We start from the raw sequence: 22,750 nt of genomic DNA, 5'->3' as shown, positions 1-22,750 counted from the left end.
GCCTGGTTATTTTGCCATCACAAGCAAGGGTATGTTCCTTAGGTAAACAATCTGACAGTCTTGATCCAGCTGGAGTTAGGCTGACACTCACTGGAGTTCTTCACGCTGTATTCTTTCAGTGAAGCGGCTCGGACACCGGCTGGCCAGAGGCATCCGGAGCCATGTCAGAACTTTGAGCGAGGCCTGGTGACAGGGACCGTCTGTCACCCACCAGTCTTCCCAGCTCGGCTTCAGGATGCTGAGCGTGAAGCTCCCCAGGCTGTTCAGCATAGAACAGGTGCCCCAGGTACGTGCTGTTGTTCCGGTGGTTGAGCTCCAGGCTGGGACTAGGGCTTGGCCTCTGCAACGTGGCGACTGCTATGTCTTCAACCGGTCTGCTCTGTGTACACCCACTCTCTTCAAGGATCCCCTCCCAGACTCCCTTGGGGAATTTGAGCCTCCTGTTTCCCTCACCTACACCAAACCTGGAAACGGAAGTGATCCTAAAACCGTTTAAGTTGTAGCCCTTCCCTGTGACATCTGTATTTTTTCCCGAAGCAGAGTCATTATTGAGACTACGGATTCAAGCTACAGAGGTGAAGCTAGCAGCACTTGTCTGAGTGGCAGTTTTTTAAGGACCCTCCCATGGGTGCTTGAAAGCAGGCCAGGGGCAGAGTCACCTCAGAGTGTGGCTTTGAGGTTGTCCTCATCCCTTGCAGGAGGCCCAGGCCAGGTGTGTGTTGAGGCGATGAAGAGAGTTATTGATCCGCCTGTTCCTGGGTGCTCAAGGGCAGCTACCCTGAAACACCTGGGATGCATTGAATCTGCGTTTTTCATAAGCCTTAGGCGAGGTCATGCTGCTTGTGAGCTGTGCCAGTGGTGCACCTCCTCCTTCCCTTGCAAAGTAAACGTCATCTCATTACACCCTTGTTTCGGTGTTATGTTTCCTTCCTCTTTGACTGAACAAGAATAACTGTTGTTTCATGGATGTTTCATCTGGAGGATGTCACGGAGGGAGGGGAGATCTCCCTTCCACCCAGCCGACCGCCAAGCCCTTACGACTTTCCCCAGAAAAATAAATCCCAAATGATCTCAGCAGCATGAATGGAAGGTTAAGAGGAGACAAACCACCAAACCCTCTTCCTAAAAGCCTGTGCGGCTAGGTGATGCCAGCAAGATGGCATTAGGGGAAAATCAGAAGGATGCGGAGCTGTTGAGGGGCAGAGATGAGGATGCGGCAGGTAACAGACACACTGGAAATGAGACCAGGTTCCCACAATGCTGTTGGGCAGGTAGCCCACCTCTGTTCTCACAAGGCTGTAGACATCTCTTCCTGGTGCCCTGCGCCGGTTGGTCCTACCCACAGAGAACTAGTGGCTGTGATTAGCGGGGACACAGTGATCTTTTGATTCATTCACTCGTGACATTTTTATTGACTGCCTGCTGTGTGCAAGGTGTTACTCTGTGCGGGGCCCAGAGAAGAATCACATACAAAGCCTGCCCTTAAGGGGCTCTGTGTTGGTTGGGAAGGTGTCAAATTGTGCAGGAGCACTTCCGTTGCAAAGTGGATTAGGGTGTGTGCTCAGAGAGGGATAGATGGGTTCAGAAAAGGGGTTGGTCACTTCCATCATGGGGGAGGAGGGGATCAGGGACGGCTCCACTAAGGGGGCCATCTGTAAAATTGGGTTTGAGGACGGGTAGAATTTGGGAGGCGGGGAGAGCACTCCAAGTGAAGGAATGGCATGAGTAAAGGCCTGGAGCTGGGAAACCAGGGGGCAGGTGTGGGGACTCTTGGGGCGGGGATTATGGGTATCTGCTCAGATATCTCCCTGGGAGTTTTGGTCAAGGTTGGGTTCAGAGACTGTGCCCAGGAAAGAAGTGAAGGAGAGAGGATGGTCTCACTGGGGACCTTGGGTAAACTGCTGGGATTCTGAATGTATGGGGGTTCTGAGGGTGAGGACCGGACGGCCCCTGAGGGCTGAAGATTAATGTGTCTTCTCTGTCCAGTTTTTCATAAATGATGGAGATGACAATTTTCTTTTTAGTAAAATGGCACTAGTCAGAGGCAGAGACCCAACATCACACCTCACATCTGTTTACTTCAGAACCTTCCTTGGGCTCCTGCATCTGCTACTGGGTTTCCCAGCATCATGCCCAAGGTTCATGCGGCCAGAGAGAAAACACAGTGTCTCTGCCTGCCTGGAGGGTAGTTTTATTTGAGGATTTAGTGGGGGAGGGGGAAAGGCATTTTAAAAATATTCAAACAGATGCAAATATATTAAGGAGAAAATGCATAATTTTCATGAGTATTTAGAATAGGAGACTTCATAGAAATATTAAGTTTAGTTTTGGTGGGCTCTGTGGGTTCCAGCACTTGGTCCCCAGAATGACCTTGGGCAGAGTGCCCTTAGTCTCCCTACCTCAGTTTCTGCATCTGTAAAATGGGGTGGTGCTAGAATCTGCTTCCTCGGGTAATGGTAAAGATTAAATGAGGTAACCATGGGAAGTGCCTGGCATATGGTGAAGTCAGTAATGTTGGCCGTTATTATTATTATCAGCTCCCCTGTGCCCTCCACACTTGGAGGGGTGGGGTGTGTTGGGAGGAGACGTTGAGCAGCCCCTCCCACAGACTCCCACCCCAGCTCCCTGCCTGGTATTCACAGGCCCAACTCCTACCCACCTCCTCCACTGTTTTTCATCTGTAAACCCTCTTCTCCAGCCACACTGGTGCTCTCTCTAGACTTCCCACCAGATTGGACATTCACTTCTCTTGATCTCTGTTTGAAGAAGGCTTACCTCCCCTGCCCCTCCATCCCGCTTTCTGGCCTCCTTCTCCGTGGAGCTGCAGGTGCCCTCTCCCTTCCCTGAGCCCCTTCAGGTGTTGGTTGGCACCTCTGCAGGCTGCCCTATACGGCCACCTGTCCCTTCATATATCAACCAGCTGTGTGGCCTGGGCCACTTCCCTACCCTCTCTGAGCCTCACCCATCAGAGGAGGGTGGGGCACCGCCTCTTGGCATCCTCAGGGTTCTAATTCTGGTGCATTTCTCCTAATGGACTACTCACAGGAAAGGACAGTTCTCGCTTCCCGTAGAAGGTAGGACTTGGGTACATGCCTCACAATTTCAAGTCTCCCTGTGTCTAATAACAGACCTGGATACGTTAGGGAGTTGTGAAAGATGTGAACAAACAGTACAAGGAATGGAATAAGTATCTAGGTGTTGATTCCTAGACAGACCCAACCTAGAGACAAACAGGGAAGTCTAGACAGCAAGTTCATATGGAGCATGGCATGCCACTTGGCCAGGAAACAAGAGTATTTTGTGTCAAATTGAGAATCTTTTGTTAATGGTAGCCTTGGCCCCCAGGCTACAGGTAAACTCACCACATTGTCCTGGAAGCCTTAATTTAGGGGCACAGGCAGGAGGATTCCAGAGGTGCTACAAAGCATTTCCCAGCCTTGCACTGTAGCTCTGCCACTTATTGTGGGAATTTGGACAAGACTTGTAACCTCTCCAAGCCTCAGTTTCCTTATCTATGAAATGGAGATAATATCTGTCTCACAGAGCTATTGTGAGGAGCCAAGAAAAATGAAATAGAATAGTGGGATAATTATGAAGGAACGGAAGCAGAGCCAGATCAGTGGCTGGGAGTGGTGTTGGGTAGGTGGGCTTGGGCACCTGAAACAAGAAGCCATCTCAATAGGCAACTGGTTTCTCCAGCTGAGAATTTCTCAAAGTGGGTGCTTGGATCACCACCACGAGAATACCTGGGAGCTTACGAAGGGGAGTCATGATTGCATGCTTTTTGTATTGTTCTTGATTTTAATTCAAATGAATGCTTTCCACATTTCATCATTTAATATAATGTTAGCTCTTTCTGTGTGTATGGGTGTGTATGTGTGTTTGTGTGTGTGTGTGTATGTGTATAAAAAACCTTTATCAGGTTAAGAATATTCCTTTCTATCCCTAGTTTCCTAGGATTTTTTTTCCCTCTAATCAGTAATAAATTCTTTTTTCTATCAGTGTATCTTTTGAGATGGCCATATATGATTCATTTAAGTTATTAACGTGGTGAATTACATTGATTGATTTACTAATGTTAAACCAACCTTGCGTTTATTTATTTATTTTATTTATTCTTTTTATTTTTACTTACTTACTTACTTACTTATTTATTTTGGCCGCACTGCGCAGCATGCGGGATCTTAATTCCCTGACCAGGGATCAAACCTGTGCCCCCTGCAGTGGAAGTGTGGAGTCGTAACCACTGGACCGCCAGGGAAGTCCCCAACCTTGCATTTGAATATTACTTGGTCACTCCCTCTTGCGAGAGCACCAGAATCACAACTGGCTGCTGGACAATCATTGACAGGAAGACCCTGGACTTCACCAAGGAGGACACCCCACGTCCAAGGACAGAGGAGAAGCCACAGTGAGACGGTAGGAGGGGCGCAATCAGAGTAAAATCAAATCCCGTAACTGCTGGGTGGGTGACTCACAGACTGGCGAACACTTATACCACAGAAGTCCACCCACTGGAGTGAAGGTTCTGAGCCCCACCTCAGGCTTCCCAACCTGGGGGTCCGGCAAAGGGAGGAGGAATTCCTAGAGAATCAGACTTTGAAGTCTAGTGGGAATTGATTGCAGGACTGTGACAGGACTGGGGGAAACAGAGACCCCACTCTTGGAGGGCACACACAAAGTAATGTGTGCATCGGGACCCAGGGGAAGGAGCAGTGACCCTGGGGGAGACTGAACCAGACGTACCTGCTGGTGTTGGGGGGTCTCCTGCAGAGGCGAGTGGTGGCTCTGTTTCACCGTGGGGATAAGGACACTGGCAGCAGAGGTCCTGGGAAGTTCTCCTTGGCGTGAGCCCTCCCAGAGTCTGCCATTAACCCCACCAAAGAGCACGGGTAGGCTCCAGTGTTGGGTTGCCTCAGGCAAAACAACCAACAGGGAGGGAACCCAGCCCCACCCATCAACAGTCAAGTGGATTAAGGTTTTACTGGGCTCTGATCGCCACAGCAACAGGGAGGGAACCCAGCCCCACCCATCAACAGTCAAGTGGATTAAGGTTTTACTGAGCTCTGACCGCCACAGCAACAGTCAGCTCTACCCACCACCAGAGCCCCCCATCAAGCCTCTTAGATAGCCTCAACCACCAGAGGGCAGACAACAGAAGCAAGAAAAACTACAATCCTGCAGCCTGTGGACCAAAAACCACAGTTACAGAAAGACAGAGAAGATGAAAAGGCAGAGGGCTATGTACCAGATGAAGGAACAAGAAAAAACCCCAGAAAAACAATTAAATGAAGTGGAGATAGGCAACCTTCCAGAAAAAGAATTCAGAATAATGATAGTGAAGATGATCCAGGACCTCGGAATAAGAATGGAGGCAAAGATTGAGAAGATGCAAGAAATGATTAACAAAGACCTAGAAGAATTAAAGAACAAACAAACAGAGATGACCAATACAATAACTGAAATGAAAACTACACTAGAAGGAATCAATAGCAGAATAACTGAGGCAGAAGAACGGATAAGTGACCTGGAAGACAGAATGGTGGAATTCACTGCTGCGGAACAGACTAAAGAAAAAAGAATAAAAAGAAATGAAGACAGCCTAAGAGACCTCTGGGACAACATTAAACGCAACAACATTCGCATTATAGGGGTCCCAGAAGGAGAAGAGAGAGAGAAAGGACCAGAGAAAATATTTGAAGAGATTATAATCGAAAACTTCCCTAACATGGGAAAGGAAATAGCCACCCAAGTCCAGGAAGCGCAGAGAGTCCCATACAGAATAAACCCAAGGAGAAACACGCCGAGACACATAGTAATCAAAGTGGCAAAAATTAAAGACAAAGAAAAATTATTGAAAGCAGCAAGGGAAAAACGACAAATAACATACAAGGGAACCCCCATAAGGTTAACAGCTGATTTCTCAGCAGAAACTCTGCAAGCCAGAAGGGAGTGGCATGAAATACTTAAAGTGATGAAAGGGAAGAACCTACAACCAAGATTACTGAATATTACTTGGTCATGATGGAGTATCTTTTTACTCTATTGCCGAAATCAGCTGATATTTTTGTCTAGGATCCTTAAATCTATTTATTGAGTTGGCCTGAAATTTTTCCTTCTTATACTGCCCTCCCCTGGATTGGGGATTAAGATGGTGCCAACCACAGATGAGCTGGAGAGTGTTGCCTATTTATTCTATGGAAAATATATGTAGTATTTGTATAATATTAGAATTATACATTCCTGGCAGCTTGGTAGAATTTACCTGGAAAATTGTCTGAGCAGGGCCACCATGTTGCCCACCCAGGGGAGCATTGTTTATCTCTTAGTCTACGTGAATGACAGACTGTGGAATTGTGCAAGGAGCAACTCGATGCTACAGCTGCATTTTCTCTGTAGAAAGTTTTTTTTTATAACAGTTTTGTTGCAATATAATTCACATACCATAAAATTCTCCCTTTAAGAGTATATAGCTCAGTGGGTTTTAGTATGTTGACACACACAAAGTATGTTGTACAAAACCATCACCAAATTGAATTTTAGAACATTGTTAACACTGCAGAAAGAAACTCTGTACCAATTAGCAGACATTTCCCACTGCCCCCACTCGCAGGCCTATGGCAACCACTAATTTACTTTGTCTCTACGGATTTGCCTCTTCTGGATATTTCATATAAATGGGGTCATGCAGTAGGTGGCCTTTTGTGAATGCCTTCTTTCACTTAGCATAGTGTTCTCAAGGTTCATGTGTGATGTAGCATGGATTAGTACTTCATTTGTTTTTATGGCTGAATAATATTCCATTTATGGATATACCAGTTTGTTTATTCATTCTTCAATTGATGGACACTTAAGTTGTTTCCAATTTTTGGTTATTATGAGTAATGCTATGAACATTTGTGTACAAGTTTTTGTGTGGACATATTTTCAATTCCCCTAGGTACACATCTAGGAGTGGAATTGCTGGGTCACATGGTAACTCTATGCTTAACTTTTATTTGTATTGTGGCAAAATATACTTAACATAAAATTTACCATCTTAACCATTTCAAAGTGCACAGTTCTGTGGTATTAAATACATTCACATTGTTTAGCAACCATCACCACCATTCATCTCCATTCTTTTTATCTTGTAAAGCTGAAACTCTGTACCCATTAAATAAGAACTCCCCATTTTCCCCTACCCCAGCCTCTGACAACCACCATTAATACTTTTTGTCTTTATGATTTGACTGCTTTAAGTATTTCATATAAGTGGAATTATATAATATTTGTCTTTTTGTGACTGTCTTATTTATTTTACCTAGCATAATGTCTTCAAGGTTTATCCATATTATAGCATATACCAGAATTTCCTTCTTCTTAAAGGCTGAATAATATTCCATTGTATGTACATACCACATTTTGCTTATCCATTCATCCATGAGTAAGTACTAGGTTGCTTGTATATTTTAGCTATTGTGAATAATGCTGCTATGAACATAGGTGTAGAGATATCCCTTCAAGACTCTGCTTTCAATCCTTTTGGGTATGTACCCAGAAGTGGAATTGCTGGATCATTTGGCCATTAAAAAAAAATTGTTTTTGAAGAACCACCCTGTTGCTTTCCACAGTGGCTGTACCATTTTACATTCCCACCAACAGTTCACAAGTGTTCCAGTTTCTCCACATCTTCACCAACACTTGTTGTTTTCTGTTTTTTTTTTTTTTTTATAGTAGCCATCCTAATGGATATGAAGTGATATCTCATTGTAGTTTTGGCTTGAATTTCCCTAAAGATTAGTTATGTTGAGCATCTTTTCATGTGCTTATTGGCCATTTGTATATCTTCTTTGGAGAAATGTCTACTCAAGTCTTTGGCCAATTTTTAAGTTGGGTCATTTGTCTTTTTGTTGTTGAGTTGTAAGTGTTCTTTATATATTTTTGATACAAGTCCCTTATCAGATACATGGTTTGAAAATGTTTTCTACTATTCTGTGTGTTGCATTTTCATGTTATTTATGGTATCCTTGGAAGCACAAAAGTTTTAAAATTTAATATTATCTATTATTTTTCTTTTGTTGCTTGTGCTTTTGATGTTATAGCAAAAAAACCTTTGGCTGATCCAAGGTCATGAAGATTTACTCCTATATTTTCTTCTAAGAGTTTTATCCCTAAAATTTAAGTCTATGATCCATTTTTTTTGCGTTAGTTATTGCATGTGGTGTGAAATAGGGGTCCAACTTTATTCTTTTCTTTTTTTCATGTGGGTATCAAGCAGTGCCAGCACCATTTATTGGAAAGACTATTCATTATTTCTTCATTGAATTATCTTGACACCTTTATTGAAAATTGATTGACTGTAAATGTGAAGGTTTATTTCTGGATTCTCAGTTCTATTCCATTGATCTGTTTGTCTCTTCTTATGTCAGTACCACATTGTCTTGATTACTGTGCTTTGTAATGAGTTTTGAAATTGGGAAGTGTAAGTCCTTTAACCTTGATCTTCTTTTTCAAGATTGTTTTGGCTGTTCAGGGTCCCTTGCATTTCCTTATGAATTTTAAGATCTATTTGTCAATTTCTGCAAACAGACAGACCAACAAAAAAACCAGCCAGGATTTTGAGAGGGATTGTACTGAATCTGTTGATCAATTTGGGGGGCATTACCATCTTAATAATATTAAGTAAATTAAATCCATGAACATGGTCTGTCTTTCCATTTGTCTAGTTATTCTTTAATTTCTTTCAGTGATGTTTTGTAGTTTTCAGTATACAAGTCTTGCACCATTAAAATGATTTGTTAAATTTATTTCTAAGTATTTTATTGTTTTTGATACTGTTGTAAGTGGAATTGTTTCCTTAAATTCATTTCAGATTGTTATTGCTAGAATATAGAAAACTGAGTTTTGTATATTTATCTTATATCCTGCATGCTTGTTGAACTAATTTATTAGTTCTAATAGTATTTTAGTGGATCCTTTAGGAATTCCTGTATGTAAGATCATGTCATCTGCAAATAGAGATAGTTTTGCTTCTTCCTTTTAATCTAGATGCTTTTTATTTCTTTTTCTTGTCCAGTTGACCTAGCTAGAATCTCCAATACAATGCTGAATAGAAGTGGTGAGAGCAGACATCCTGATCATAGGGGAAAAGCATTCCATTAAGTATGTGAGCTGTGGGTTCCTCGTAGATGGCCTTTGTTGGTTTAAAGAGGTTCTATTACTATTTTGTTGAGTATTCTTTTATCATGAAAGGGTATTGGATCTTGTGACATGCTTTTTCTGTGTCTATTGACATGAATGTGTCATTTTTGTTTTTCTGTTCTCTTCTTGGTTAATCTTGTCAGTTTGTCTTTTTTTTAAAAAAAATTTGAAAAGAAGATGATTTGGGCTTCGTGGAGCCTCTCTATTATGTATTTTAAATCTCTAATGTCTTTTTGTTATTTTTATTATTTTCTTTCTACTTTGGGTTTATTTTGCTGTTACTGCTCTAACTTCTTAAGTTAATCACTCTACCATTGTAATGTAAGCAATTATATACATATATATATTTCTCTCTAAGTATTGCTTTAACTGCAGTCCACATATGCAGTTCTAATTAATTTCTAACTTCCATTTTGATTTTTTATGCAACTTAACGGTTGCTCAAGGTATCCATAATTGAAATGTGTTAAAATCTTTCCTAATGGTGTCAGATTTGTGAATTACCCCTTGTAGGTAAGTCAATTTTTACTTTATGTACTTTGAGCCTGTGTTTTTTAGGTCCATCCAAGTTTGTAATTGTATCTTTCCGGTGAAGTAAAGTTCTTATTATTTCTAAAAAGTGATTCTCTTTATATCTAGTAATGCTTTTTGTCTTAACATCTGTCTGATAGTTGTACAGTGACTCCAGTTTTGTTGTTTTTGTTATGTCTGGTTTATTTCTTTCCTTACTTTGACTTGTAATCTCTCCCAGTCCTTATATTTTAGTTGTGTCTCATGTAAATGGCACATAGTTGGGTTTCATCTAGATTGACAGTACTTGTCATTTAAAGGGACGGTTTAGTCTGTTTATATTTATAATGAGTATTGAAATATTTGCATTTATTTTGATCGTCTTACGTGCTTTCTATTTGTCCTGTTTTCTCTGTTGCCCTTCCCTTCCTGCGCTCTTTGAATTGAGCTTTACATTCTTCTTTTCTTTTTCCTTTTGAACATGCTGTTTTCCCCTGCCCTTGTTTTATAATTAATAGGCTAGAAATATTCTCTGAATTTATCAGCTTAATGGTTACTCCAGCTATCTTTACATGAATAACTGTAGGAAGCAGGAAGGGCTAGGCTATGCTGAGTTTAAACATTATCCCAGATAGCTCAGTGACTTAACAGAGCAAAGATTTATTTCACCCTCACATTACACAGCTAAGTGGTCAGTGAGGAACTGTGAAGGGCCCAGGCAGATGGAAGGTCTGCCACCTCATAGCTGCTCCATCTGGAACATGTGGCCTTCTAGGTCGCCACAGAAGGGGAAGAGAGAGAGGTGTCTTAGGTTGCGTTTCCCAGAAACAGGCTCTGAGACAAAGATATACATGCAGGAAGTTCATGAGGGAGTGTTCTCAGGAACACCTGTAAGGAAGTGGGGGAAGCAGGCTTGGGTAGAAGGAGACGTTGCATCAGAGGCCTCGGCTGACCACCCAGGGAGCTCTGGAGTGGGGTTGACCCTTCAGAGTTGTCCCCAATGAGAAAAGAAGGCCAGGACTCTGTATCCATCCTTAATGGGTACGTGCTGCCCCTGGACAGTGACTATAATGTGGGCAAGGTAGCAGCCTTTGGCCACAAGTGATTCCCAGAGAGGGATAGTGGCTCAGTTCTGAAAAGGGGAAGAGTTGCATCCCCAGTCCATCAGGACGTCTCCTACAAGAAGGCATCGTTCTTCAACTGCCCTGGCCTGGAATTAACTTTAACCAGAAATAGTCAACATGGCCCCAACCTAACGACAAGACAGTCTGAGAAATGTAAGAAAGCACATGTGATATTTGGTGAGCACCAACTGTCTCTACCATGCCTCACTTAACTTCTTGGATCTGAGGACTGGTGACTTGCAACAGTTCTAGACATATACCAGTTATCTCTTCAAATATCACATCAGAACCATTATATTTTCTCCTTCTAGAGAAATATTTGTTATGTCTCTTGTTTGCTTTTTTCACATCTTCTGTCTCTTTTTTTTTTTTTAATTTATTTATTTTTTATTTTTGGCTGTGTTGGGTCTTTGTTTCTGTGCGAGGGCTTTCTCTAGCTGTGGCAAGCGGGGGCCACTCTTCATCGCGGTGCGCGGGCCTCTCACTATTGCGGCCTCTCTTGTTGTGGAGCACAGGCTCCAGACGCACAGGCTCAGTAATTGTGGCTCACGGGCCTAGTTGCTCCGCGGCATGTGGGATCTTCCCAGACCGGGGCTCAAACCCGTGTCCCCTGCACTGGCAGGCAGATTCTCAACCACTGCACCACCAGGGAAGCCCTTGTTATGCTCTTGTTTGCTTTTTCACATCTTCTATCTCTTAATCTCTCTGGACCGCATCCTGGATACTTTCTTTGGATCTACTTTCAGTTGACTAATTTCCTTATCAGCTTGGTCTGCTATTTATCCTTTCAGTGACTTTTTATTTCAATTATTATTTTTTTAAATTTCTATAAGTTATATTAGGTTCTTTTCAAATCTGCTTGCTTATTGTTCATATTTTTAAGCTCTTTCTTTAAACATATTGGACATAGTCATTTTATATTTCAGTATCTGTTCTTTGATCTCTCTTTCTGCTATCTCCTATTTTTTGCTGTTTCTCATTCATGGCATTTTGTTTCCAGGTGTGTGCATGCTTGTTTTAACATAGAAATCCTTCAGAGAGGATTTGCATTTGTTTTGTTGCTTACCTGAGGGAACTACAAAACTTTGACCTCTATCTATTTGTAACCACTTTAAATTTTCCACTTGAGAGTTCTTGGACTGCAATGGTAGTATGGATTTGGACCACAAACCCCTATGAAGATGAACTGATGGTTCTGAATTCTTGAGAGAGATTTTTTTTTCAGAGAGACAACTTTTGTAATTGTATTGTTCTGTCTGGTAGGATTTATTTTACATTCACTTATCTTTTTTTTTTTAAATTAATTTATTTTATTTATTTATTTTTGGCTGCGTTGGGTCTTCGTTGCGGTGAGTGGGCTTCTCACTGTGGTGGCTCCTCTTGTTGCAGAGCATGGGCTCTAGGCATGTGGGCTTCAGTAGTTGTGTCATGCGGGCTCAGTAGTTGTGGCTTGCTGGCTCTAGAGCACAGGCTCAGTAATTGTGGTGCATGGGCTTAGTTGCTCCGCGGCATGTAGGATCTTCCCGGACCAGGGATCGAACCTGTGTCCCCTGCATTGGCAGGCGGATTCTCAACCACTGCGCCACCAGGGAAGCCCAACATTCACTTATCTTGAAAGTCCTAGCTTTATTGATGAGGTCTCCTATTAGATTCCCTGCCTTTGATGGGCCTTGGATTTCATCTCTCATTTGCAAAGGCTGGCAGCAGAAACTCTGATGGTGAAAGCAGCATACCTCACAGGGTTCCTAGTTTCCCTTTGTTTGAGGGTTTTGTGACTTCCTTGCTTTTGTGCCATCTTGCTGATAGATTTATCCAGCGTAGAATGCAGGCTTCATCCAGCATTTTAATTGTTTTCGTTGGAAGGATCCTTCATGACATCTAATCGACCATCATTCTGCCAGAACCAGATGTTCCCCAGCTATTCTTCCAGGTCCTTCCTGTATCACATGGGTCCAGTGATCCCTTCCTTCTGAAAACTTGTATAACATCTAGTATATCCATGAAATGTTTGTAGCAATCCTTGGTTCCACTAGGCTGGATGCAGTGAAGCATCCTGGGCTTTTCAATCTAACAAACCAGGAGTTGCATTTTGGTTCTGCTATTTCTTATGAAATAGCAGATGAAGTTCCATCTCACTGAGCTTCAGTTTCCTAATCTGTAAAATGGGCTTGACAATCCCTACCTTTCAGTGCTCTCACGATGAGCAAATAAAATCGGGTCTGCCCCTGCCACGTGCTGGATCTGAATCAGGAGAACAAATAGAGGCCATAGACCATATGCCTAAATATGTAAAAGTCACAAATGAAGCTCATAGTTATATAAATTCTACCTTGACAAATATTCCTTCATAATGACAAAAAACAATATGTAAAGCTCTGATTTTTGTATAGCTAACGCCAGCAAAATGTCAAAGACAACTAAACTTTATTATTGCACATGTCTGGATATAATGTTGGTGGATTAGTGATGTTTAGATGGGCATAACATACATAACATAATTCATAAATTTACATGTTTGGTCTATAAAATTTATTTTTCTTGCCTTCATTTCAGCAAAATTTTGAGATGTTGTAATCAACATTATCACATAATTTGTGTTCTGTTAAGAGTGATGCCAAAATAGACCATTATTCTTGAATCACTGTAGTTCTTAGATTTTTTGTTTTATTTTAATTAATTTCATTTGGGAGAAACTTCTGTTGAGTTTTTATTCAATTCTGCTGAGGCAGAGCAACTAGAATTATCAAAAAATATTCTTAAAGCCGCATTTAGAATCAGGAATGAGTATAAATTTTACATACCAAGTTCAAACATTGTAATGAGGTTTCATATGATAGTTAGAATTAAGCGGGAAAATTATTAAATATTTTAATTTCATATGGATCACCATCTTTTATGTTGCTGTTTTCACTTCCTTAAAACAATATCTAGATCCATATCGTACTTACTTGATTTTTCTTTTTCCAAGAAAAAAATATAAAGAAAACAAAATAGCATCTTGCTCAGTCAAAATTATACCTCAGTCTGCAATGGCCAGAAAAATAATTTCTGTGGGTATCAACTTCAGGATTGTTTGTATGTAAATCTTCTCTTTCATGGTCCACAGACATTTTTGTTTCCTTATTTGAATTTTATTTTATTGGAATATCATTTTTTTTGCATATTTCATGTGTGGCTCCTTTAGTTTAGAAAAGTCCTAGAGATATTTAAAATAATAAATATGTATTTTTAATCCCTTTAAAAGTGAAATAGCCAAACTAGATTCTTTTTTTTTTTTTTGTAGGCTTTTGCTAACAACATCCCATAACATATATCGGTGGACAGCTCAGGTTCAAACCTAATGTCATTTCCCACCAAAGATGGGATTTGCTCTGTATTTGAGGACCTTCTGTTGTTTCGCTGATTTCTTTCAGTCATCTTGCATCTTGCCTAAATTTTACCTAAGTGTTTAATGATAGTTATTTGGCATTCCCATTGCAAGAATAAGAGTAGTTTGTGGTCAAATTTGATATGTGTTTCAGGAAGATATCCCATATTGGGGAAGATTCTGAGGATGTCATATATAATCTTTGAATTGTTCCAAAGGAAGGCATCAATTCTCCTAGTAAGAAATTGAAACCATGTGCTGCCATCTCCAGCTCTAAGAATGCTTTTGGATTTTTGGACAAATCCTGACCTTGTATTAGTTTTCTGTTGTTGCCATAACAAATTACCACAAATTTGATGGCTTAAAAAAGAAGATAAATTGATTATCTTACAGTTCTGTAGGTTAGAAATCTCACATGGGTCTCACTAGGCTAAAATCAAAGTGTCGATGGAGGCCCTCTGGGGAGAACCTGTTGCCTTTTCCAGCTTCTGGCGGCCACCTACAGTCCTTGGCTCCTGGCCCACTCCCTCCATCAGCAGAGCCAGCAATGTTGCATCTCTCGACCCTTCTTCATAGTCACATCCCCTTCTACGGCTCCTTCCACTTTTAAAGGTTTTTTAAAAAAATTTATTTATTTTATTTATTTATTTTTGGCTGCGTTGGGTCTTCGTTGCTGTGCGCGGGCTTTCTCTAGTTGCGGTGCGCGGGCTTCTTATTGTGGTGGCTTCTCTTGTTGCAGAGCACGGGCTCTAGGCGTGCCAGCTTCAGTAGTTGTGGCTAGCAGGCTCTAGAGCGCAGGCTTAGTAGTTGTGGCGCACAGGCTTAGTTGCTCCACGGCATGTGGGATCTTCCCGGACCAGGGCTCGAACCCATGTCCCCTGCCCTGGCAGATGGATTCTTAACCACTGTGCCACGAGGGAAGTCCTCTCCCTTCCACTTTTAAGAACACTCGTGATTACATTAGGCCTACCTGGATAATCAAGATAATCTCCCTATTTTAAGGTTAGCTGATTAGCAACTTTAATACCATCTGTGACCTTAATTCCCCTTTGCTGTGTAACCTAACATATTTACAGGTTCTGGCGATTAGGACATGGACATCCTTGAGAGGCAATTATTTTGCCTACCACAGACTCTCAAATCATGTTATCACAAGCTTGCCCATGGCAGATTTTTAAATCAATGCCTAAATTTTAAGATTATTTTTCTAGTTCTTAAATCAAAGACTGTATTAATATAATAAAGTAAAACTGATGGAATGCTCCATTGTTTCAACTTCGTCACTTTCTTCTGCAGATCAACACTCCGTATAATGCTCGTCATTCAGTGGGACTTCTCACCCTGGTACACCTACCTGTACTGAGTAACATTTACTTTTTTTTTTTTTTTTTTAAATTTTATTTATTTATTTATTTTTGGCTGTGTTGGGTCTTCGTTTCTGTGCGAGGGATTTCTCCAGTTGCGGCAAGCGGGGGCCACTCTTCATCGCGGTGCGCGGGCCTCTCACCATCGCGGCCTCTCTTGTTGCAGAGCACAGGCTCCAGACGCGCAGGCTCAGTAATTGTGACTCACGGGCCCAGTCGCTCCGCGGCATGTGGGATCCTCCCAGACCAGGGCTCGAACCCGTGTCCCCTGCATCGGCAGGTGGACCCTCAACCACTGCGCCACCAGGGAAGCCCCCAACATTTACTTTTTAAAAACATCCTATGTGTCTTTGTTTTTTTCACTTTATTGCTCATTAAAGTACTAATATCCTTCAGATCCTCCATCCTAGATACAGTGGTCATTTGTTTCACTACTTTGTATCCATCTTACATGTTCGGCCAGAAGAAGTTTACCCTCATCTTGTATAAATATTGTCTTGCATGTATGGAAAGCATCCTTATGCTTGACTGAATATTAGACGCTTATTTTTTAAAGAACATCACCCCAGTGTTCTAAATTGACCTTTATCTGTAATTGCTTAATACCAACAATGGTTGGCTATTAATTCAGCCGATTTACAGTTCTAGTAATTGCATGTGGGTTGTGTACCAGTGATGTTTTATGTGTTTTAGATTGAGAACCTAAGTGTTCTCTTTTACCAGGACCAAGCATGGTCCGTCCTGCATGAGACAGTGGCTTGGTGTCTGACCCAGTGTCAGGCACGTGGCAGATACTCTCTAAATGACGGGTTATACTTGACACAGCAATTTGTGGCCCGCTCTCTTCCTCCCCATTCTATCCATGCCTCTGCCTACCAACACCTCACCAGACTCCTTGCTGGTCTCTCACTGTCCCCTCCCTTGCTTTTCATGCCTGTGTCTTTGGGTTCATCTTAACATACCTAAAGGCCACCTCCTCTTCTGTGATGAGCTACAGATTCTGGACAGGGAGGTGACAGCACGATGCTGAGGCAGGAGCCTGGGCTGGGAAGCCGGAGATAGCTGCAGAATCAGCATGTGCTGGGAGCGTGTTGGAAATGCAGAGTCACCCCAGCCCCACCGAACTGCAGTAAGATCCCTAGGTGATCTGCAGACACATGCAGAAGAAAGTTGGAGAGGTGCTGTCTTAGAGACTTTGTCCCCCAGCCTCACCACTTGTACTTTGTATTAGCTCGAGCTGCCGTAAAAAGTACCATAGACGGGGTGGCTTAAACAACAGAAATATATTTTCTCACAGTTCTGGAGGCTGGAAGTCCAAGATCAAGGTGCCGGCAGGGTTGGTTTCTTCTGAGGCTTCTCCTCAGCTTGCAGAGGGCCACCTTCTTGCTGTGTCCTCACATGGTCATCCCTCTGTGCACGCACACCCCTGGTGTCTCCCTCTGTGTCCAAATTTCCTTTTCTCGTGAGGGACACCAGTTAGATTAGATTAACTGTCTTGTTTTGACTTAATCACCTCTTTAAAGACGATCTCCAAGTACAGTTATATTCAGAAGTGCTGGAGGTTAGGGCTTCAACATGGGAATTTTGTGAGAGATGCAATTCAGAACAATGACACCACTTTAAAGAAGAGGCAACTAAGGTTCAGAGAAGTGTATGACGGTCCACAATCACACTGCAGGCTGAGAGGTGAGAGCTTCATCTCCGACAAGCCCTCTGGAGTGGCAGGGAGGATAGTGTGAGACCAGGACATGGAATCTGATGTCTCAGCTTTGCTCCCCCTACTTCTGTGATCTTTGATAAATGCCTTAACATCCACAGACCTTAGTTTCCTTTTCTGTGAAATGGGGACAGTAAAAGGCTGTCCCTCACGAGGCCGTGAGGATTCAATGAGATCTAGATGGGAAATGCAGATTACCACACCGAGGCCGGTGGCCTGCTGACCCCACTCTGACAGCCTCTGTGCTTTGCCTGCCATCGAAATCCTCTCTTATTTACTGCTAGCCAGAATGCCCGATTATTTTCCCCAGGTGATTTGCAGTTTAATAGCTGGAAAAACCAAGGGTTTAAAATGGTCACAGTGGAATTTCAGGCATCAGCTGGCAGGGGCACGGGGCTGTTCTTGGAAGCCGAGTTCGTGACAGGCAGTAAGAGGAAAACCCGCTGACGTGCCCTTCCACCTGGCTGCCTGGGGGTTCTCGCTCCTAAATTACAGGCTGCGCGCAATTTGATTTCATTTCATTCTAAATTGCCCGGCCTGCAACCTGGGAGGCAAGGTGGAGTCAAATCAATTCTGCCGTGCAAATATGCCAGCACCTGCTAACTTTGGGCCGCTTGCAAATGAGGCCCAGCTATGGAATATTAAGGCAATGACCACAGTTTGCCTTTGGGGGTCAAACTAGGCACGAACACAAAATTGTTTTCAAGTGTTTTGCTGTTCAGATTTATGTAGCATGCATTCTGTAAGGATCTACTCTATGCAAAGTGCTTTGCTAAGGCTGGAGCCGGACAATGGAGAGAACGCGTCTCCCTTCCTGTGCTTGGAGGACCTCAGAGCAGGAGTGGACATAGCAATGCCGCCTCATGAACGGGGGGTCAAGGTGGAGAGGCAGGAAGCAGAATCACTTTTCTGGGACAGAGGGGCTCCCTTTCTTTTATCCGTCCTTTATCCGTATTTTTTTGGAGGGGCTGCTTAAAATCCTGCCCCCATGTCTGGCGTTAGGATAGCCGGTCAGAGAGAAGCAGTTCTTTTAATCTGCGCCCAACCCTGGCCTTGGTGGTAAGGCATTCTCCCCAGGTCTGGGGCCGGATTCTTCAGTGTGGTCAAGTTGTCCAGTTTGTGGACTTCCCAGCCCCTCTGTTCCCCTCTGGCTTTTGACTCTATCAGCATCCTCTCTTGCCTCCCAGAATGCAGGGTCCAAAGAGCGAAGAACAGTAGTCATATCCTGAGTCACCGTGGACGAAATGTGGGAGACTCCCCCCTGCTCTTGGTCCCGTCCATCCACCGTCCAGCTGTGGCTGTCACTGCATCTGAGCTGTCCTGCAGCCCCGCCCTGCTTCCTCCCTGTGTGTCACCCTCACATGCCCAGGGCTCCGTAGGCCCCTTGTCGTAAGATCTCCTGCTACATGGGATCTGCTGAACTTATTCACATGAAGCAGTGAATAATTAATAACGATTGCTCCTTTCTGGAGTCCTTGCATTTTAACAAGAGGCCAATGCTTTAATAAAAAAAAAAAAAAGAGGGCTTCCCTGGTGGCGCAGTGGTTGAGAATCTGCCTGCCAATGCAGGGGACACGGGTTCGAGCCCTGGTCCAGGAAGATCCCATATACTGCAGAGCAGCTAAGCCCGTGCACCACGACTGCTGAGCCTGCGCTCTAGAGCCCGCAAGCCACGACTACTGAGTCCGTGCACCTAGAGCCCGTGCTCCGCAACAAGAGAAGCCACCGCAATGAGAAGCCTGCGCACTGCAACAAAGAGTGGTCCCTGCTCACTGCAACTAGAGAAAGCCCCTGCGCAGCAGCAAAGACCCAACACAGCCAAAAATAAAATAAATAAATTTATTAAAAAAAAATTTTTTTTAAGGAAGAAAACAAGAAACATAACAGGTAGAATGATAGACCTATAGTTTCTGCTGGAGGGCCTTACGCGTGCCTGCCAAGCACGCGCCATCCTCCTCGCGTGACTCAAAGGCTGAAGGCCATCAGCCCGTTTGCCGCCTGGTCAGCAACCCTGGTGGGTGGGCAGCTGCAAGCGGAGATGCCTGCTGCCCATTAGAGAAGCTTGTCCACTGGAAACCGGGGATGTCAGCAGAAATGCACAGTGAATCAGAAACTGGAACAAATCGCTTTAATTAGCTAAAACCCAAACCTAATTCAAACAGTATTTCTTCACTGGACCATGAACCAACTTCATTCTCCCCCTCCCCCTAGTTGACTAGTTTCACCCAGAATTGAACCAAGATGGGAATGTCCTCACCGTCTGGTGAGCAAACGCCCCCCATTTCATAGGTGAGGACACGGAACCCTGAGAGTTGTGGCCCAGCTCAAGGTCACAGGGCACCTAATGGGCCCAGATTTGACTCTTTACTCTGATATCCCCTTACTAATTTCTCCACTATTCCATGAGACCTGTTGACTCAGAACCTCAAGAGATAGTCCAAGTTATGCCATACATTGTGTATTCTTTTTTAAAATTTTAAAAAAATTTTTGGCTGCGTTTGGTCTTTGTTGCTGCGCACGGGCTTTCTCTAGTTGTGTTGAGCAGGGGCTACTCTTCCTTGCGGTGCGCAGGCTTCTCATTGCGGTGGCTTGTCTTTGTCGTGGAGCACAGGCTCTAGGCGCGCAGGCTTCAGTAGTTGTGGCTTGCGGGCTCAGTAGTCGTGGCTCACGGGCTCTAGAGTGCAGGCTCAGTAGTTGTGGCGTACGGGCTTAGTTGCTCTGCGGCATGTGGGATCTTCCCAGACCAGGGCTCAAACCCATGTCCCCTGCATTGTCAGGCAGATTCTTAACCACTGTGCCACCAGGGAAGTCCCTACATTGTCTATTTTTGTGGTTTTTGTTTTGTTTTTGATTATTTATTATTTTTTAAACCCTTTTTAAAAATTGAAGTATAGTTAATTTACAATGTTGTGTTAGTTTCAGGTGTACAGCAAAGTGATTCAGTTATTATTACATATATTCTTTTTCAGATTCTTTTCCATTATAGGTCATTACAAATATTGTGTATTTTTGAATCAAGATCCTCTCTTAAACTAAGAAGTTGGTAACCCAAATGGGAAATGGGTGGCTAGGTAGGAATTCTCCCAGCCTTCCATTCCTCCCACAGCCCTAGAAAATCAGAGGGAAACCTTTAAAATTGATTGTGATTCAGTTTACATTACGATTAGTAATATTGTCATTGTCATTATTTGCCTCAATTAATCTACTCATTTTTACTTACCTCTCAAAGGTTATAACAACATTCGGCTAAGTCAGTGGTTCTTAACTGGGGGAGATTTTGCCCCCAGGGACATTGGCAATATCGGGAGACATTTTTGGTTGTCACATTACTGCTAAACAATGCCTAGGACAGCTCCCCCCCAGCACAAAGAATTGTCTGGCCCCAAATGTCAACAGGGTCAAGATTGAGAAACCCTGATCTTTTCAACACAAAAGGGGAGAAAATCTCCTGCAAATCCTGCTAGTTCAACAAATAAAACTCTTTCCTTTTCCATGTTTCTCCCAGTCTCCACCCCACTATGTGTACTTAAAATTTCTATAGTTCTAATCATCATGGCAGGAATACAGTTGACATTCCACTTTTTTTCACTTAATGTCGCATCCTGAGCTTTTGTCCCTCATGCCTCATTGTCTCCATAATTACCATTTTTAATGGATGTGATGCAGTCCTCCAAGCAGGTTGACACCCCTTATTTTACCTGACCAATCCAAGTTTCTCATCCGGGGTGGTTACTGAGAGCCTTGCCAGGTGGGCTGCATGGGGTGGGGAGCTTGCGTGGGCCCTGCTGTGACCAGCCTTCTCCTCCACCTGCAGCGCAGGCTGATGCCATCCTAGTTTTCATTATCAACAGGCCTTTATGAAGCGCCTTGGTGAATATATCCTGGCCCCGGCGGGGAGGGATCTTCCGCAGAGATCATCCCACCAGCCCCTGACATCCAGGCCTTGTTGGCTCGAACAGGCAGCATATATGTCAACCAGCCACGAAGGCATCCGAAGACTGGGCTGTAGGCCCCAGGCAGAGGGTGCAAAAGCAGATTCTTAGGCAATATTCTTGACAGGAGTAAGTGCATCTGGCAAGCAAAGACAGGCTGGATTCCCAAAGGGAGTCAGGGCCTTGAATCCTCTCCTCCAGCTGGCTGCGGGCTTCTGGAAGGACATGGGAGTTTAGAAGCGATGGGAGGGAGGCAGGAGCAGCTTGACAGGTCAAGGACTCGGGGTCAAGTGTTCCAGGTTACAGTGGGAGAAAGCTAGAGACTACCGGAGATGTTCCTCCTGAGACCTTCCCGCCACCCTCTCGTCTCACCTCGGCGCCCCTTTCTCTTCCCCCTGCAGGTGTTCCACGAGCAGGGCATCCTCTTTGGCTACCGACATCCACAGAGTTCCGCCACGGCCTGTCTCCTCAGCCTTTTCCAAATGACTAATGAGACCCTCAACATCTGGACGCACTTGCTGCCCTTCTGGTACCTCCCAGCCCCCTTGACCAGCCGCTCATTCATAGCCTGGGAACTGGGGCTTCTTTAAACACAGCTGGGGTGGAGAGAGCTGAGATTCCGTGATGGGATTTGGGGGACTCCCCCGTGGTGCTGGGAGGCGTGGCGGTCTGCTGCTGGGGTGAGCTCTAGGACCCAGATTGTAGTAGGATTCGAGGGGCTCCTGGCAGCCTCCCGGTCTTTCCCTGCTCCCCTGCTTCGGGGCCTGATTTGAGAGGATTGTCTTATTCAGTCTTGGAGGCTTTCTGGGTCTCCTGGAAGCCCTGGCTAAAATTCCCTAGCTTGAGCAAGTCACTTAACCTCTCTGGGCTTCGCATTTTCCCATATGCAAAGCAGGATAGTCTGCGCCCTTCCTGGGGTTGCCCTGAGGATTAGGGGATGAGGCACTGGAAAAGGCATCGGGCACAGAGCTGTGGGTGCCTGGGACCACAGCGGCTGTGAGGCATTTGGTCAGGCAGCACTTTAGTGGAGCCAGCCAGGAGAATGCTCCGGCACGTGCACACGCACAAATGGGGATTGCCAGGAAGGTGAGGAGGGACCTGGCTGAGAAAGGTGGGGACCGAAGACCAGCTTCACATACCTGGTGCCTGTGCATAGCGAGTGAAGGGTGGAGATGGGGTCCTAGTATACGAGAGCTGCAAGGACTATGGGGGTCACGCGGGCCACCAGCCGACTCAGACCACCACTGGCTGACACAGATGCGGCCCAGAGAAAGGAGTGACTTGCTTACATCCCCTGGCAAGTTCTGGCACAGGTTGGTCTCTGGACTCCCCCTCCCAATCATATTGAGAAGCCAAGAGAGTAGGAAGGACCCCAGGGTGTGCGGCAGGCAGAGAGGGGCCCGAGGACGGCAACCTGCCTGGCCAGCAGTCAGAGACAGACCCAGGGCAAAATGCAGGGGAAGGCTGCTTGGTGCCAGAAACGTCGCCAGTGGAGAAGAGGGAGAGCTCAGACTTGGGGTGGGATAGGACCACCGGTAAAGAAGCCCTGGGGC

General features: G+C 44.3%; 1 protein-coding gene across 5 annotated transcripts in view; it reads left to right on the top strand.

Moving 5' to 3' along the window:
- Positions 1 to 22,750, top strand: part of PAQR5 (progestin and adipoQ receptor family member 5) — an 88,149-nt gene that overhangs the window by 41,932 nt on the left and 23,467 nt on the right. For 4 of the 5 annotated variants that reach the window (XM_057544218.1, XM_057544217.1, XM_057544219.1 and 1 more), the window contains 2 exons: positions 120 to 286; positions 21,599 to 21,726. In XM_057544218.1, coding sequence (XP_057400201.1) covers positions 236 to 286; positions 21,599 to 21,726 — 179 coding nt within the window. In that variant the 5' untranslated portion in view covers positions 120 to 235. The remainder of the gene's footprint in view (positions 1 to 119; positions 287 to 21,598; positions 21,727 to 22,750) is intronic. The other variant, XM_007197798.3, reaches the window with a different exon arrangement.

Source organism: Balaenoptera acutorostrata, chromosome 3 (genome assembly GCF_949987535.1).
Source record: "Balaenoptera acutorostrata chromosome 3, mBalAcu1.1, whole genome shotgun sequence".
Taxonomy (NCBI): domain Eukaryota; kingdom Metazoa; phylum Chordata; class Mammalia; order Artiodactyla; family Balaenopteridae; genus Balaenoptera; species Balaenoptera acutorostrata.
This window is presented reverse-complemented; position numbering and strand designations above follow the sequence as displayed.